Below are 14,213 nucleotides of genomic sequence, written 5' to 3'. Positions count from 1 at the left end.
ATTGCTGCATTCATCTTTCCCTCTATCCTGACTAGTCTTCCAATTCCTGCTGCTGAAAAACATCCCTACAGCATGATGCTGCCACCACCATACTTCACTGAGCAGCAGAGATTTTGCTGTTATCTTCTCCAGAGGTCTACAGACAATTCCTGTGTCTTTATGCTTGATTTGTGGTTTGACATGCACTGTCAACCCTGGGACCTTATATAGACAGGTGTATGCCTTTTCAAATCATGTCCAATCAGCTAAATTACCGCAGGTGAACTAAAATTAAGCTGCTGAAACATCTCAAGAATGATCAGTGGAAACAGAATATACCTGAACTCAATTTAGAGCTTCACAGCAAAGGCTGTAAAAACATATGTATCTTTAATTTTTCAGTTTATTATGTTTTAATAAATTTGCAACAATTCCAAATATATTTTTTTCACATTGTCATTATGGAGTATTATGTGTAGAATTTTGAGAAAATAAATGAATTTGATCCATAATTGGAATAAGGCTGTAACTTAAAAAAAATGGAAAAAGTGAAGCGAATGAATACTTTCCGTATGCACTGTATAGTACTTTAAAAGTGCCATAGAATGAAAATCTGGAAATACCTAGGCATAGCTGAATAATAAGGGTTCAGTACATGGAAATGACATGTAATGAGCCTTCAACATTATGATTTATTCTTTCTTATGTAAATCTCATACATTCAAAATCCTGGTGAAAAATCCAGGCCAATCAGAACAAAACACAGACTCTGATAATCCTCATGAGATCATTAATATGCACATGCATTAGATGGCCATAGCATTTCCTAGTGTAATTACAACAGTCATAATTTTCCCCTTATTTTTTAAATTTATCTAAGCTTGAATTACTTACTCTGTATGTGGGTCTGTTATTTTGAAAATGAGACCAGCATTGTAGAGCTCTCAGGTAATGAAACCAGGCATGGACTGTATTATTTCATCACAGTTTGTCATCAGAATGCAAAATTAGGGAATGATGGGTTATAAATATTGTTCAGTGCCCTCAAAGAGGCATATGGTCTGTTTAAATGTATCTTTTGTTAGCTTAACATGTGTATTGTGAATTGTACTTCTTAGGTTTATAATGATGAGGCAACTAACTTATGTTGAATGCTATTGATATTAATTCCTGCCTATGTTTTCATATAGGAGTAGAGCTCATTAATATTCATGACCATTTCAAATATGGTCAAAATTGAGCTTTTCATTCTAGGGGTATTTCCTGTGGTTGTAAATTAGCATAATAAACAGTATCTGGAGACTGTTTACACTTACCTAAGCCACCTACTGTGTGGATATCAGAGAACAAATGAACACATTGAGCTCTATGGCACTTTTAACAGGACTCTTTTATTGCCAAAAGAAATTGAAAAAAGACTACCACAGGGGTACAGTAATGCACTAATGTTTGCTTCCAGGTGACTATAAGTTGAACCTGATTCCCACTTTGATTGGCCCCTTCATGGAGGTGACTCTGGTCCCACAGATGGACCTGAGGAATGTCCTGATCCCCATTTTCCATGATATGATGGACTGCGAACAGCGACGGAGCGGCAACTTCAAGCAGGTGCTGAAATCATTCTGACAAACATGCTTGAACGTGTGAGAGCAGCGTGATGTTCGTGTCACAGTAAATTATGTGCAGGCGGTTCTGTAATACGCTGTGCATGAGAGAAAATCAAGCTTGTATGTTTACCAAAGATCATGACACTTGGGAAAGAATTTGGGCAATATTTTGAGCTACTTGCGTAGATTTAAAGTTGAACTAGAGTTGGTATGTCATTTGTATTAAAGGTGAGACACTGGAGGCAGTTTTTCCGGTGTAATTGTATAAAACATTTAAAATATGCCTTTAAAGTGTTGTTTGTCACACTTTATCAATTTGTGTCTGTAAATTTGAGTTACAATACATATTTTTTTAAGCCTGCTTCCTGCAAAATGAGTTTTTCCGTACATGTGCCAGAATCTATCATTTGCATTCATATTTGTAGTCTATAGGTTTGTCTGTCTACAGGTTTTTAGAGAGGGATATTTTCATACATTAGTTGTTTATTATTTCATGTTATTCTACAAAAAAGTTATGAAAATAATAAACAAATTAAAATGTTAAGACTTAAAGATCCCCTAATTTGCTTTATAAAAGGTCATATTTTGGATTTGGGGGTCTCCAACAACAGGCTGATATGCATGCAAGGTCAAAAAACACTTTCATTGTCTTATTATATGCATTTATTTTTTTTACTTAATTATCCCAGCGACTCCCATACGATTCATTCAGCAATTTATTTGTTCCCAAACCCCTCCTTAGCGCAATGCTACTTACATGCTGATTAGTCTGATGACCCAGTGTATTGCGATTGGTCAACTGCGTTCGGTGTGAGAAAGAGAGAAATGCCTACCAAGGCTTATCAACATTGTTAAAGTAATCAGAGTACAGAGTGTATGTGTGAGCCCAATGCAGGAGTGTACTAGAGCACTGCAGTTTAACAGCAACATATTGCTCTATTCTTAACCATGACAGACATTCAGTATTAATCCACACAACGGCAAAAGCTGAACAATTTTGAATTTTGACCGCACGTGTGTTGGAACAGCTAACGGTGACCACAGCAACAACAAACGGATTGTGAAATCACAAATGCATTTAAATATGTAAACAATGCAGCACGCAATGCGTTTTCAACATGGTTCTAGACACGATATGAGAATATAAAGATTTAACCAGATACAGTACAAGCCAAGTGGAGCATATCTAATACATAGGGCTCTATTTTGATGATCCATGCGCAATGTCCAAAGCGCAGGGCGCAAACGCATTAAAGGTATGTCAGAATCCACTTTTGCTATTTTAAGGACGAAAAAAACGCTCTTAAAAGGTTGAGCTTATTCCCCTAATGAGTTTTAGGTGTGTTCTGAGAATAAACCAATCAGAGCCTCATCTTCCATTCCCTTTACGAGCCAGTTGCGCCGCCCCATAGCGCATTTGCTATTTACATGGCGGACTTTGTAAGTGGAAAAACTGAACACTTCACTAGCGAGGAAACAGTTAAACAGAACATCTACAGCGCGAGAATGAGAGATGAACCTCCTAATTCTTTACTTTCGCTTTTACTCTTGTGGATAGGAAAACGTGTTGTACGCAGAGACATCCATTAACCTATACACAATTAATTTCATTGTTGAACGCAAAAATTTATTTCAAAACTATTTCTAAATTCAGTTCTAATTTCCAGCAAACAAATAAATCAACAATAATAACGAAGTGTGGTCAAAAAACTGAGTTTTATCCTAATACACATGCTGTGCCCCATATGGTCTAAAACCTGACAGGTGGACAAATCCAAGCTTGTTTAAAAAAACAAATATAAATTTTTATATAATAAATAATACTGCTAATAATAATAGCTTTATACAAATGCATATTGTAAGGAATAAACTGAAAAAGCCACCCCAAGATGAAGAAGGCATGAAAGTATAGTTTTTATATTTATGTAGACTATAAAATAATATTTTTTGTAATGTTTTAATCCTTTAATTCTTTTTCATTTGTAAAGATATTTGCGTATTGCTGTTCATCCTTTGTGTATAAAGCAGTGTGTAAACGAGGCGCACAACTAACGCGCTCTGCGCTGGACTATAGACTTGCTTTGTTCTGGTCTATTGAACAGTCTATTATAGTTCCTCAAAATAGCAATGCGCCTCAACACGCCTCCTTTTTTAGATCAGAATGCCTATGGGCGCACATATGAGCGCAAATGCATTTGCCATTTAAACAGCGTGGCGCAAAACGTCAAAACGACTTTTGCACCGAGCTGAAACTAGCAAACAACAATTGCGTCGCGCCGCATTGTGCTGGGTGTATGATAGGTCCCATAATTTGCAAGCAAGAGAACACAAGGAGGCAACCATTTTAATCGCACATAAGTTACTTACACTTGTGAAATGGAGGAAGAAATTGATCCATGCAACTGTGCACTGTGAAGTTTCTGTCAAGCTCTGACAAAGTCCCATACATCAATAGTCTTTTCTGATCCATCCTTTTACAAATAGCAGACAAATCCCCTTCTGTAAGCATGTAGATTGCTGAAGCACTCGTCAGAAAAATGATGGGGACACAGCACAAGGCTGGGGCTATAATGCTGAACTTCAACCACTGACTCTTAACATCCTCATGTTTGGGTAGAAAAAAATAACACTAACTTTTCCTCACACTTCAGAGCACAGCGCCTTCGCGATATCATTCAACCGGGGTCTGTTACAGTGTGTGTGTGCGCAGCCTGGGATTTCAAGTTTCCTGGGTCTGTGCAATCAACAAATAGGCGGGGCTTCAGTTCCGTATCGATGTCACCCTGACACAGCTAAAGGCTCGTTAACCCCATGATTCATTTACACCACTCTGAGTCGACTCTTTTATAGATGAATTAATAATCTTAAACATGGTGCACATTAGGATTTAAGCCTTAGCTGGATATTTCACTTCACTTAGAGCTGTTACACACTGCATGGAAGGTTATTTTCAAAAACCCATCATAGGGGAGCTTTAAAATTCATTTGTTTTATGTTTACATGTACGTTTAATTGTAGAAGCTTAAAAGGTAAGAATGAAAAATAACATTTTGTACATGTATGTGTGTGTGTGTGTTTTTTTTTTTTTTGTCTGTAAAGGTGGAGGCCAAACTAATTGACAAGCTGGATGGTCTGATGTCAGAAGGCAAAGGAGACGAGACTTACAGAGAGCTCTTTAACAACATGTGAGTCTTTACTCTTTACTAAATCATTACATGTGTGGCAATAACAATGATTAAATGATTAATGTAAATAAATGTAAAAAATATAAAATAATAAGAAATTGTAATAAAATAAGTTGTGCTACCTTTTTAAAGTTCGGGTTTTGAATGATTTTTTGGATTTTTTTCAAGATTCTTTTAATCAGAAATAAACATATAGTTAAAATAAACCTAACATTTCAAGAACATGTTAAATTCAAATGTGTCTTGATATTTTTTTCTGCATTAGAATTCCGCTGTTTGGTCCATATCCGAGGTAAGATCTTTATTAACTGTAACTTGAATAAGCAAAACAGATTTGCTGGGTTTTATTATAGTTATTTTTTTCTAGTTTAGTTGTTAAAATATCTCTGAGTGTGTGTATGTGTGTGTGTGTGTGTGTCTGTGTTTCTGTGTGTGTGTGTGTGTATGTGTGTGATTTAGTCTCCTGAAGAAGATCGAGAGAGAAACCTGGAGAGAAAGTGGAGTTTCTCACATCGCTACAGTCACACGGCTAATGGAGAGATTACTGGATTACAGGTACACACACACACAAACACATATACCTATACATACATAAACACACAGGCACAAACACACACACACACACACACACACACACACACCTTTAAACACATACAAACACCCATACATGCATATACACACATACAAGCATACACACACACACAAAGGCACAGAAGAACAAACACACACACACACACACACACACACACACACACACACACAAACACACCTGTTGTATGCATGCATAAATACGCACAGGCACAAAACACACACACACACCCATACAAGCACAAACACACACATGCAGTACATACAGGACGCAAATGCATAAACATTCACACAAACATACTCAGTCATGAACACACATATACACACCTTTACATCCATAAACTCACACAGTCACAAACATACACACATCTTTAAACACATACATACTGTACATGCATACATACATATATACACAAACAGAGACACTCATTTACACAAACAAGGACCTGCGCACACTTAGATGCACACACAACACACACACTTACTCGTACAAACACTCACATACATACAGTGTATTTGTCTCTGTGCGTGTGGATCTCAGTGTGTGTTATATTGTTCATCTCTTCACAGGGACTGCATGAAGATCGGGGAGGTTGATGGGAAAACGATGGGATGTACAGTCAACCTTCTGGTTAGTTTTATTACTGATCATGACAACAAGTGCACTATTGTTTATGTATTTCCATTTATCCACATTGTAAACATCACACACTGGCTTTTTATTGTTGTTTTTGATGAACAAATGTAACTTTTCTGCTGATGTTGTTCTGTTTCTTTCAGAACTTCTACAAAACTGAGCTGAATAAAGAAGAAATGTACATCCGTTATATTCACAAGCTCTATGAGCTGCACCTGAAGGCACAAAATTACACCGGTAATATTCACTCCACATAATTGGCTTGATTGGTAGCTAAATTAATTCATTTTATTTATTTTTAAGAATAAGAGAAACAATAAAAGGAAGCTCTGACAAAGTCCCATACATCAATAGTCTTTTCTGATCCATCCTTTTACAAATGGCAGACAAATCCCCTGCTGTAAGCATGTAGATTGCTGAAGCACTCGTCAGAAAAATGATGGGGACACAGCACAAGGCTGGGGCTATATTGCTGAACTTCAACCACTGACTCTTCAGAGCCTCATGTTTGGGTAGAAAAAAATAACACTAACTTTTCCTCACACTTCAGAGCACAGCGCCTTCGCGATATCATTTAACCGGGGTCTGTTACAGTGTGTGGATTTCAAGTTTCCTGGGTCTGTGCAATCAACAAATAGGCGGGGCTTCAGTTCCGTATCGACGTCACCCTGACACAGCTAAAGACTCGTTACCCCCATGATTCATTTACATCACTCTGAGTCGACTCTTTTGTAGATGAATCAATAGTCTTAAACATGGTGCACATTAGGATTTAAGCCTTAGCTGGATATTAAAAAAAATAAATGATGATGATTCATTTGACCATTATTATTATTATTTTTTTTAATCTGTACAATATTTTTTGTTTAAAGGGGTGGTCCACTATGAAATCATTTTTAACTTTAGTTGATGTGTAATGAAGCTGTGTGAACATAAACAACATCTCTGAATGTAATATGCTCAAAGTTCATTGCAAAGGGAGACAATGGCTTTCACAGAGTTAGCTTAGCAAAGCCTACAGCGAGCGAAGTTTGGGGACTACAAAAAAATACATGCGGGTTAATGAGATCACAAACGCTTCAGGTTACGTGCATTCATCATGTGCAGTAAAGGGGCATGGCCAGATGCGCTGTGATGTTTAAGCAGAGAAAGCTAAAATGCCGCCCAAATACTGCTATTTCCACAGAGCTTCTTCTGTTTTTGTATTTGGGCTTCCAAAGAACATGACAGAAAGAGTACAGTGCTTACAGTTTCCTTTTAAGTATGTTCCAGAGAATTATAAGAAAGATATAGCTTTAGCATTTGATAATGGACAGCTTCCAGAATATCTCCCAGTTCAGTGCTGGATTCAGCTAAAAACTCCTCAAAGAAGGAGCAGCTCCAATCATAATAGATGGAGCTGTGGATTGTGAGTCACAACCTGTAAGTGTTTTTATTTGTTAAAATTGATCATTTACATGCACAGTTTCTAGCGTTAACGTTATGTTGTAGCAAGGACGTAAACAAGGATGTAAACAACGGGAAATGCTGTTTGAAGAATCTCTGAGTTATCTTTGATCCACTTTTGCAGTTTGACAAGCATGTAAATGCAGTTGTGAAGAGCAGCTTTTTCTAGCTTAGATTGGTAGTAAAAGTTAAACCGTTTCTTTCTAAAAAAGATGTAGAAGTTATAATACATGCTTTTATCTCCTCTCGTTTAGACTGCTGCAACTCTTTGTACAATGGTCTACCTCAGTTAACACTCTCTCAGTTACAGTTGGTCCAGAATGCAGTCGTCAGATTAATAACAGGAACTAAGAAAAGAGATCATATCTCCCCTGTCCTCCCCTCATTGCACTGGCTTGATTTTAAAATCCTTCTTTTCACTTATAAAGCATTGCACAATTCTGCCCCTGCCCATGTCAGTGAACTTATTAGGCCTTATACAGCTTGTAGTACGTAAAGATCCCATAACCAGTTTCTTTTGTCTGTCCCTCGGTCTTGCTGCAAATCAAAAGGTGATCGAGCTTTCTGTGTTGCGGCCCCAAGGCTCTGGAACAATCACCCACTGAACATCAGGATTTCTCCTTCATTGGATGCTTTTAAATCTAATTTAAAGACTTATTTTTACTCTCTTGCCTTTGAGTGACACATGCATGTTATTTCTTATTTGTATTTTAGTATTATTTATATGCATATATATTTTCTTATATTATTAATTATATAATAATAACTAATTATATTAGTTTTTTTATTTTTTATTTTATTTTCTTTTATTGTAAAGTACTTTGGATCAACTATGCCACAATTACCACATTACTTCATTACTTATTTACTTACAAATTCATATTTATCAGTCAAACCTCTGTAAACATCCACAATCTTAAGCAGCGCTGCAGGGTGTCTCTATGCGACCACTTTCTGTGCGTTCTACATTTCAAATAACTAGCAAATGATATGTGAACATTTCATATTACTTAAATATGCTTATAATCTGAATAAATATGAAAGACACTTGACAGATTTTATTTTAGAGAGCAGGCGTGAGGTTCAGCTGTGTCATCTGTCATTTTCTGACTTATTCAGGCTCACACTGACACGGCTAGGCTGACTGACAGTATTTATACAGCAGAGGCACAGCGCGTGCTAGTAGAGGCGTGACTGGATGTGATGCTTCCTGGTGACATAGAGCCAATCCATGAGTCACAGCACATAATGTTAGCTGACCAATCAGAGCGTCTTGAGGGCGGGCCTTTCAGAGGAACTAGAAAATATAACAGTCGTTTTCATGTTAGCTGAGTAGCTGTATATAATCAAAGTAAACTATATGAACAAATATCCTGATTTTTTACAAATGAAGCATGAACACACATTGCTTTGCACCCAATAAACACAACCAAGCTATAAAAATACACTCTGGACCAACCCTTTAAGTTAATATAAAAGTATATGCTAAGTAATTTGAGTATATATTGTAGTTATTATTTGGCAATATGTTTGACTGTTTTTTTTTTTTTTTTTGTAGCCTATCTTTGATTTTTTTCAAATGTAGTCATTTCTTCCCCTAATGTTTAAATAAATATTATTTTTTATATATTATTTTTTATATATTGTATAATAGAGATTGTTTTAATAGAAAATTACTAATCAATAAAAATCTTTAAATAGAAATTTAATAATAAAATTATTTTGTAATTAAATAATGTTTATTATTATTTTCTACAAATATTTAGCAATAATAATTTTTCTGCTTTGTAAATTTTGTATTCTGACCAAAACACGTGACAAGCATTTTTTTTTCACGTATTAGAATTTTTAAAAAAATGTTCTAATTTAAAAAATATACTATTATTGTAATGTTTTACTGATGATCATGGTTATATACCATATTTGGTAAAATTGTATTATTTATAAAATATTACATTTTAATTTTCTTTTTAGTATATTTTAGGTTTCTTTTTATTAAATAATATTATTTATTATGTTATTTTCTGAATGGTAATGTTTTCTTTGATGTTTTATTATTTGCATATATGTTTTTTTGTGTTTTATTTCTTACTATTACTATATTTTTTTTTAAACAAAGAATATAATTTTTTCGTTTTTTGGAATAACACTTTTTCCAAAAATATTAAAAAACTTAATAAGCATTTTTAATTAATTATTATTATTATATATATATATTTTTTTTTTCTGTGTGCATGTGTGTGTGTTTCAGAGGCGTCATACACTCTGCTGCTGTATGATGAGCTGTTGGAGTGGACGGAGCGGCCACTGCGGGAGTTCCTCTCGTACCCTATGCAGAGCGAATGGCAGAGGAAAGAGTGTCTTCATCTCACCATCATACACAACTTCGACAGAGGCAAAGTGAGTCCAACTCTCATGGAAACATCCAGCAGGAAATCAGTCAAAGAAAGTCAAATTCACCGCTAAAAATCATCTTAATGAGAGTTTGCCTTTTGTTTTCACATACTGCCATCTAGTGGGTTTAAGCTGCGGTTACTCAGCCATATTGATCGAAATGTAAATGTAAAGATTTTGATGGAAATGGAAATTAATTTTATTACAGTTATTTCAGATTAATAATTGATCTGTTTTTATTTCCAGTGTTGGGAGAACTGCATTATTCTGTGTCGGGAGCTGGCAAATCAGTACGAAGCATATTATGACTACAGAAACCTCAGCAAAATGAGGGTGAGTTTACAGACTGAGCAGTTTATTCTTTTATTTATTTATTTTTTATGTATTGGGCTATTTATTAGTGTTTTATTTATTGTTAATTATTATTATTTTTTCATAGTGATTTATTTGTTTTTGGTTTTATTTATTTATGATTAATTTGACACCTGCTGTAGTTTAAACAAACTAAATGGATTCTGTTTTGTTTATATGAACATGCCTAATTTATTTAAAAAAAAATGCCTAATTTAAAACTTTATTATTTTGTATAATATGTTTTTATAAATTGTATAATATTTGTGTAAAATTATTTACATTTTATTTATTAAATGTTTTTTTATTGGATTGCTGTATTATTGATTGATTTCTGAGCAATATCACACAAGTAGCAGGGCGATGTGGCTTTATATTGGCACAGGTGGGAGTCGTGTGTTGTCTTAGTATCCTTAGTAATGATATACAGCCACATCACACAGCTACTAGTGTCATATTTGGTTTATACCACAGTTTGACAGCATAATTGTGTAATTGTGTATATAAAAAAAACCGGGGGGGTTGAGTGCTTGTGTAATCGAAAAGTGGGGGGGCCCGTCCGCTACACCACTGTCATTTCAACGTTACTTTAGAACTATTTGAATGATTTTCTAGCTTAATGTCTAAAGTGATAACAAAACATTTTAAGATTATTCAGCTGAACGGCATGAAATGCCATTCAACTACAGAGATTTCTATTTCTCTGTAATACAGATTTCACAAAAATTAACCCCAAAAAAGCCAACACAAACACTACCAGTTTCTGTGGCATAAATACAGCACAAAAAAATACAAAATAGAGAGCCTAATTAACTGATTTATAATGATTTGTTCTGCTGTAGTTTGAAACTTACGCTGAGAAAATGTTGTTTTTCTTGCCTAAGGACTTATATTATACTGTCTCTGTCACCATCTTGTGGCGTAACGTCATTGTCCCTTTCTTTGTCTGCACAGACACTGAATCCGATTCTCAGAAACGATGAATATTTTAAAATAGGCACTATCCTTATAAATAAACTGCATAGTTGCAATCTAAACAACTGCATTCTTGTCTAAAAAAGCCTCAAAAGTACATTATGTTGCCTAACAGCAGCAATATTTGACATAGAGTGTCCTCTGCTTGTTGCTGTATGTGGGCGAAGTAATACACAAGGGTAAAGGGTGAAGAGGCGGTACGGGTGCTGTTATTGCAGAATATCGCACGGCTATCAGCGAACTAGATTCAAGAACCAGACAGAACTGTTGTATAAATTTATGTTGATAGAGTTCATTAATGAATTCATTGATGAAATATTTATTTATGTAATTTATTTATTTTATGTACTTTTCGCTTTTGTCTTTATATTATAATAATAATGGTGTAATGTTTCAAAATATACTTGTTATCTATTATTTGTTTACTTTAATGCATATGTTTTATACTGTTGTATTTATGTGTTTGTTTATTGTTTATTGCATTATTGTATTTTTCCTTATTTATTTACTTTTATTTTATAATCATTTAGCTCTAGTTTTCTTGGCTAATTTCAGCATATGCTTATTCTGCTTTTTAATGTATGTCTTTTTATTTGTATTGATATCTTTTATTACTATTTTAAATTCTTTTATTTATGCTAATTCATTGCCTGTTCAAACATCTGCTTTCTTGTTGGCAGTGTGTGTAAATGTGAACGAGATGCAGTTGTTATTGTGTTCATTCTACTTTTGGCCAATTGTTCTCCTAATGAGGCGTTTGGCTTTAACTGTTAAACTTGTCGTTGTTTGTTCATTTACACAGTCCATTGCGTCTGAGATTGGGGCAGTAATTCGTCATATTAGCAGCTGTTTGTGTTGTGTTGTGCTCAATGGTCTGCTTTATTTGTGTTCTTGATAGATGATGGAAGCCTCTTTTTACGACAAAATAATGAACCAGCAGCGTCTGGAGCCAGAGTTCTTCAGAGTCGGCTTCTACGGCAAGAAATTCCCCTTCTTTTTAAGGGTACTACGCTTTACTAATATTACATTTTAAATGAGTCATAAAAAATCTGAAAATACGAAAATTATGGTCACAATGTTTATGATAGTGTAATATATTATCATATTATTAGGTTCTCATGAGTTAATTTGTTAACTTAAAAGAGAGAGAGATAGACAAAACTGCAAAGACCAATAAAATTACGTTTTAAAGGGGTCGCCTACTATTGTTGAGGGATGGGGCAACAACCATAACCCGAAAATGATATGTGGACGCAATAAATAAATGCATTAATAAGAAAATAATATGTACATTATTAGAAAATTACAGAAATTAATGAATAAATAATTACATTTAATTAATGTTTTATTGTTTATCAACATATAATGATTTATATATATATATAGATGTATTTCAACATTCATTTTCTATTAAGTAATTTGGCCCTCAATATAATATAATATAAAATATATATAAAAGGTTATTCATTCATTCATTTATTCATTTTCTTTTTGGCTCAGTCCCTTTATTAATCCGGGGTCTCCACAGCGGAATGAACCGCCAACTTATCCAGCATATGTTTTACGCAGTGTATGCTCTCCCAGCTTAAACCCATCTCTGGGAAACACACATACACTCTCATTCACCTGTACCGCATGTCGCATGGACTTGTGAGGTAAACCGGAGCACCCTGAGGAAACCCACACGAAAGCAGGGAGAACATGCAAACTCAACACAGAGCCAGCGACCTTCTTGCTGTGAGGCGACAGCACTACCTACTGCACCACCGTGTTGCTCTATAAAAGGTTATTTTATAGATATTGTTGTTGAGTTTATACCAAAATAGTGTCACAATATATGACTAGATATGACTAGAATATATGACAGATTTATATTAATATGCATTAATGTTCATTACTCAATATTATATTATATTATATTGTATTATATTACATTATATTATATTATATTATATTATATTATATTATATTATATTATATTACAATATATTATATTATAATGTATTATATTAAATTATATCATATTATATCATATTATATTATACAAATGTGGAGGCATTAAGTAAATGCATAAATATACAGAATAAAGAAGTAAATAAATAAATAAATAAACATGTTCATATTAAATCAAATACAGGGTGTCCGTGGAAATCTGGAAATATATATATATATATATATATATATATATATATATATATATATATATATATATATATATATATATATATATATATATATATATATATATATATATATATATAAATGGTTATATTGTAATATTGCTTAAATATTATATTATATTATATATATATATATATATATATATATATATATATATATATATATATATATATAATATTATATAATATAATATTTAAGCAATATTACAATATGACCATTTTTTTTATCTGTGGTCACATTGTACAGTAACACTTACTCAAAAAAAAGTCTACTTTTACATTCATAAAGCACTTATAACTGTAGAGATTTTTTGGAATATTGACAAGGCAGACTGAACAGTGTCAAATGCTAACGTTAACGTCACCATTTTTATCCAGTAATTTGTCGTTATGTCCACCAGAGGGCACTCTCCCTCCAGATCTCACTAACCTCTTCAGAGTTTTTTTCTATCATTGTCTTTTCAAAGAACAGTTGCGTTTAACAAATGCAAAGAATGAAGAGAAAATGAGAGGAGATGATTCCTCCAGCTATGTTTGTGTTTTGTGTCCTGATTCCTGCTGTGTGTGTTTGTGGACAGAATAAAGAGTTTGTGTGTCGAGGGAATGATTACGAGCGTCTGGAGGCCTTTCAGCAGAGGATGCTCAGTGAGTTTCCACATGCCATCGCAATGCAGCACGCAAACCAGCCTGACCAGACCATCCACCAGGCGGACGCTCAGTGTATCCTTCAGCACTGCACTCTGACTGACGCCTTTATTTACAACTCAGTCCTTTACTGAAATCACTTCAGTCTGTCTCTGTTCTGTCTGTCTCTCTGTCTGGTCATCTAAATTTGCTGTCTGTCTGTTATCTGTCTGTCTGTCTGTCTGTC

At 34.2% G+C, this 14,213-nt stretch overlaps 1 protein-coding gene across 2 annotated transcripts in view; it reads left to right on the top strand.

The window, feature by feature from the left end:
* The window catches only part of dock4a (dedicator of cytokinesis 4a), a 199,976-nt gene that overhangs the window by 146,853 nt on the left and 38,910 nt on the right, over window positions 1-14,213 (top strand). For both annotated transcript variants that reach the window (XM_073943142.1, XM_005170698.6), the window contains 10 exons: window positions 1,439-1,587; window positions 4,686-4,771; window positions 5,037-5,063; window positions 5,231-5,326; window positions 5,930-5,990; window positions 6,140-6,233; window positions 9,694-9,842; window positions 10,083-10,169; window positions 12,061-12,165; window positions 13,921-14,062. In XM_073943142.1, the coding sequence (XP_073799243.1) occupies window positions 1,439-1,587; window positions 4,686-4,771; window positions 5,037-5,063; window positions 5,231-5,326; window positions 5,930-5,990; window positions 6,140-6,233; window positions 9,694-9,842; window positions 10,083-10,169; window positions 12,061-12,165; window positions 13,921-14,062 (996 nt within the window). The remainder of the gene's footprint in view (window positions 1-1,438; window positions 1,588-4,685; window positions 4,772-5,036; window positions 5,064-5,230; window positions 5,327-5,929; window positions 5,991-6,139; window positions 6,234-9,693; window positions 9,843-10,082; window positions 10,170-12,060; window positions 12,166-13,920; window positions 14,063-14,213) is intronic.

This window comes from Danio rerio, chromosome 25, assembly GCF_049306965.1.
Source record: "Danio rerio strain Tuebingen ecotype United States chromosome 25, GRCz12tu, whole genome shotgun sequence".
Lineage (NCBI taxonomy): Eukaryota > Metazoa > Chordata > Actinopteri > Cypriniformes > Danionidae > Danio > Danio rerio.
Note: the sequence above shows the minus strand (reverse complement) of the source record. Positions and strands in the feature narration are given on the sequence as shown.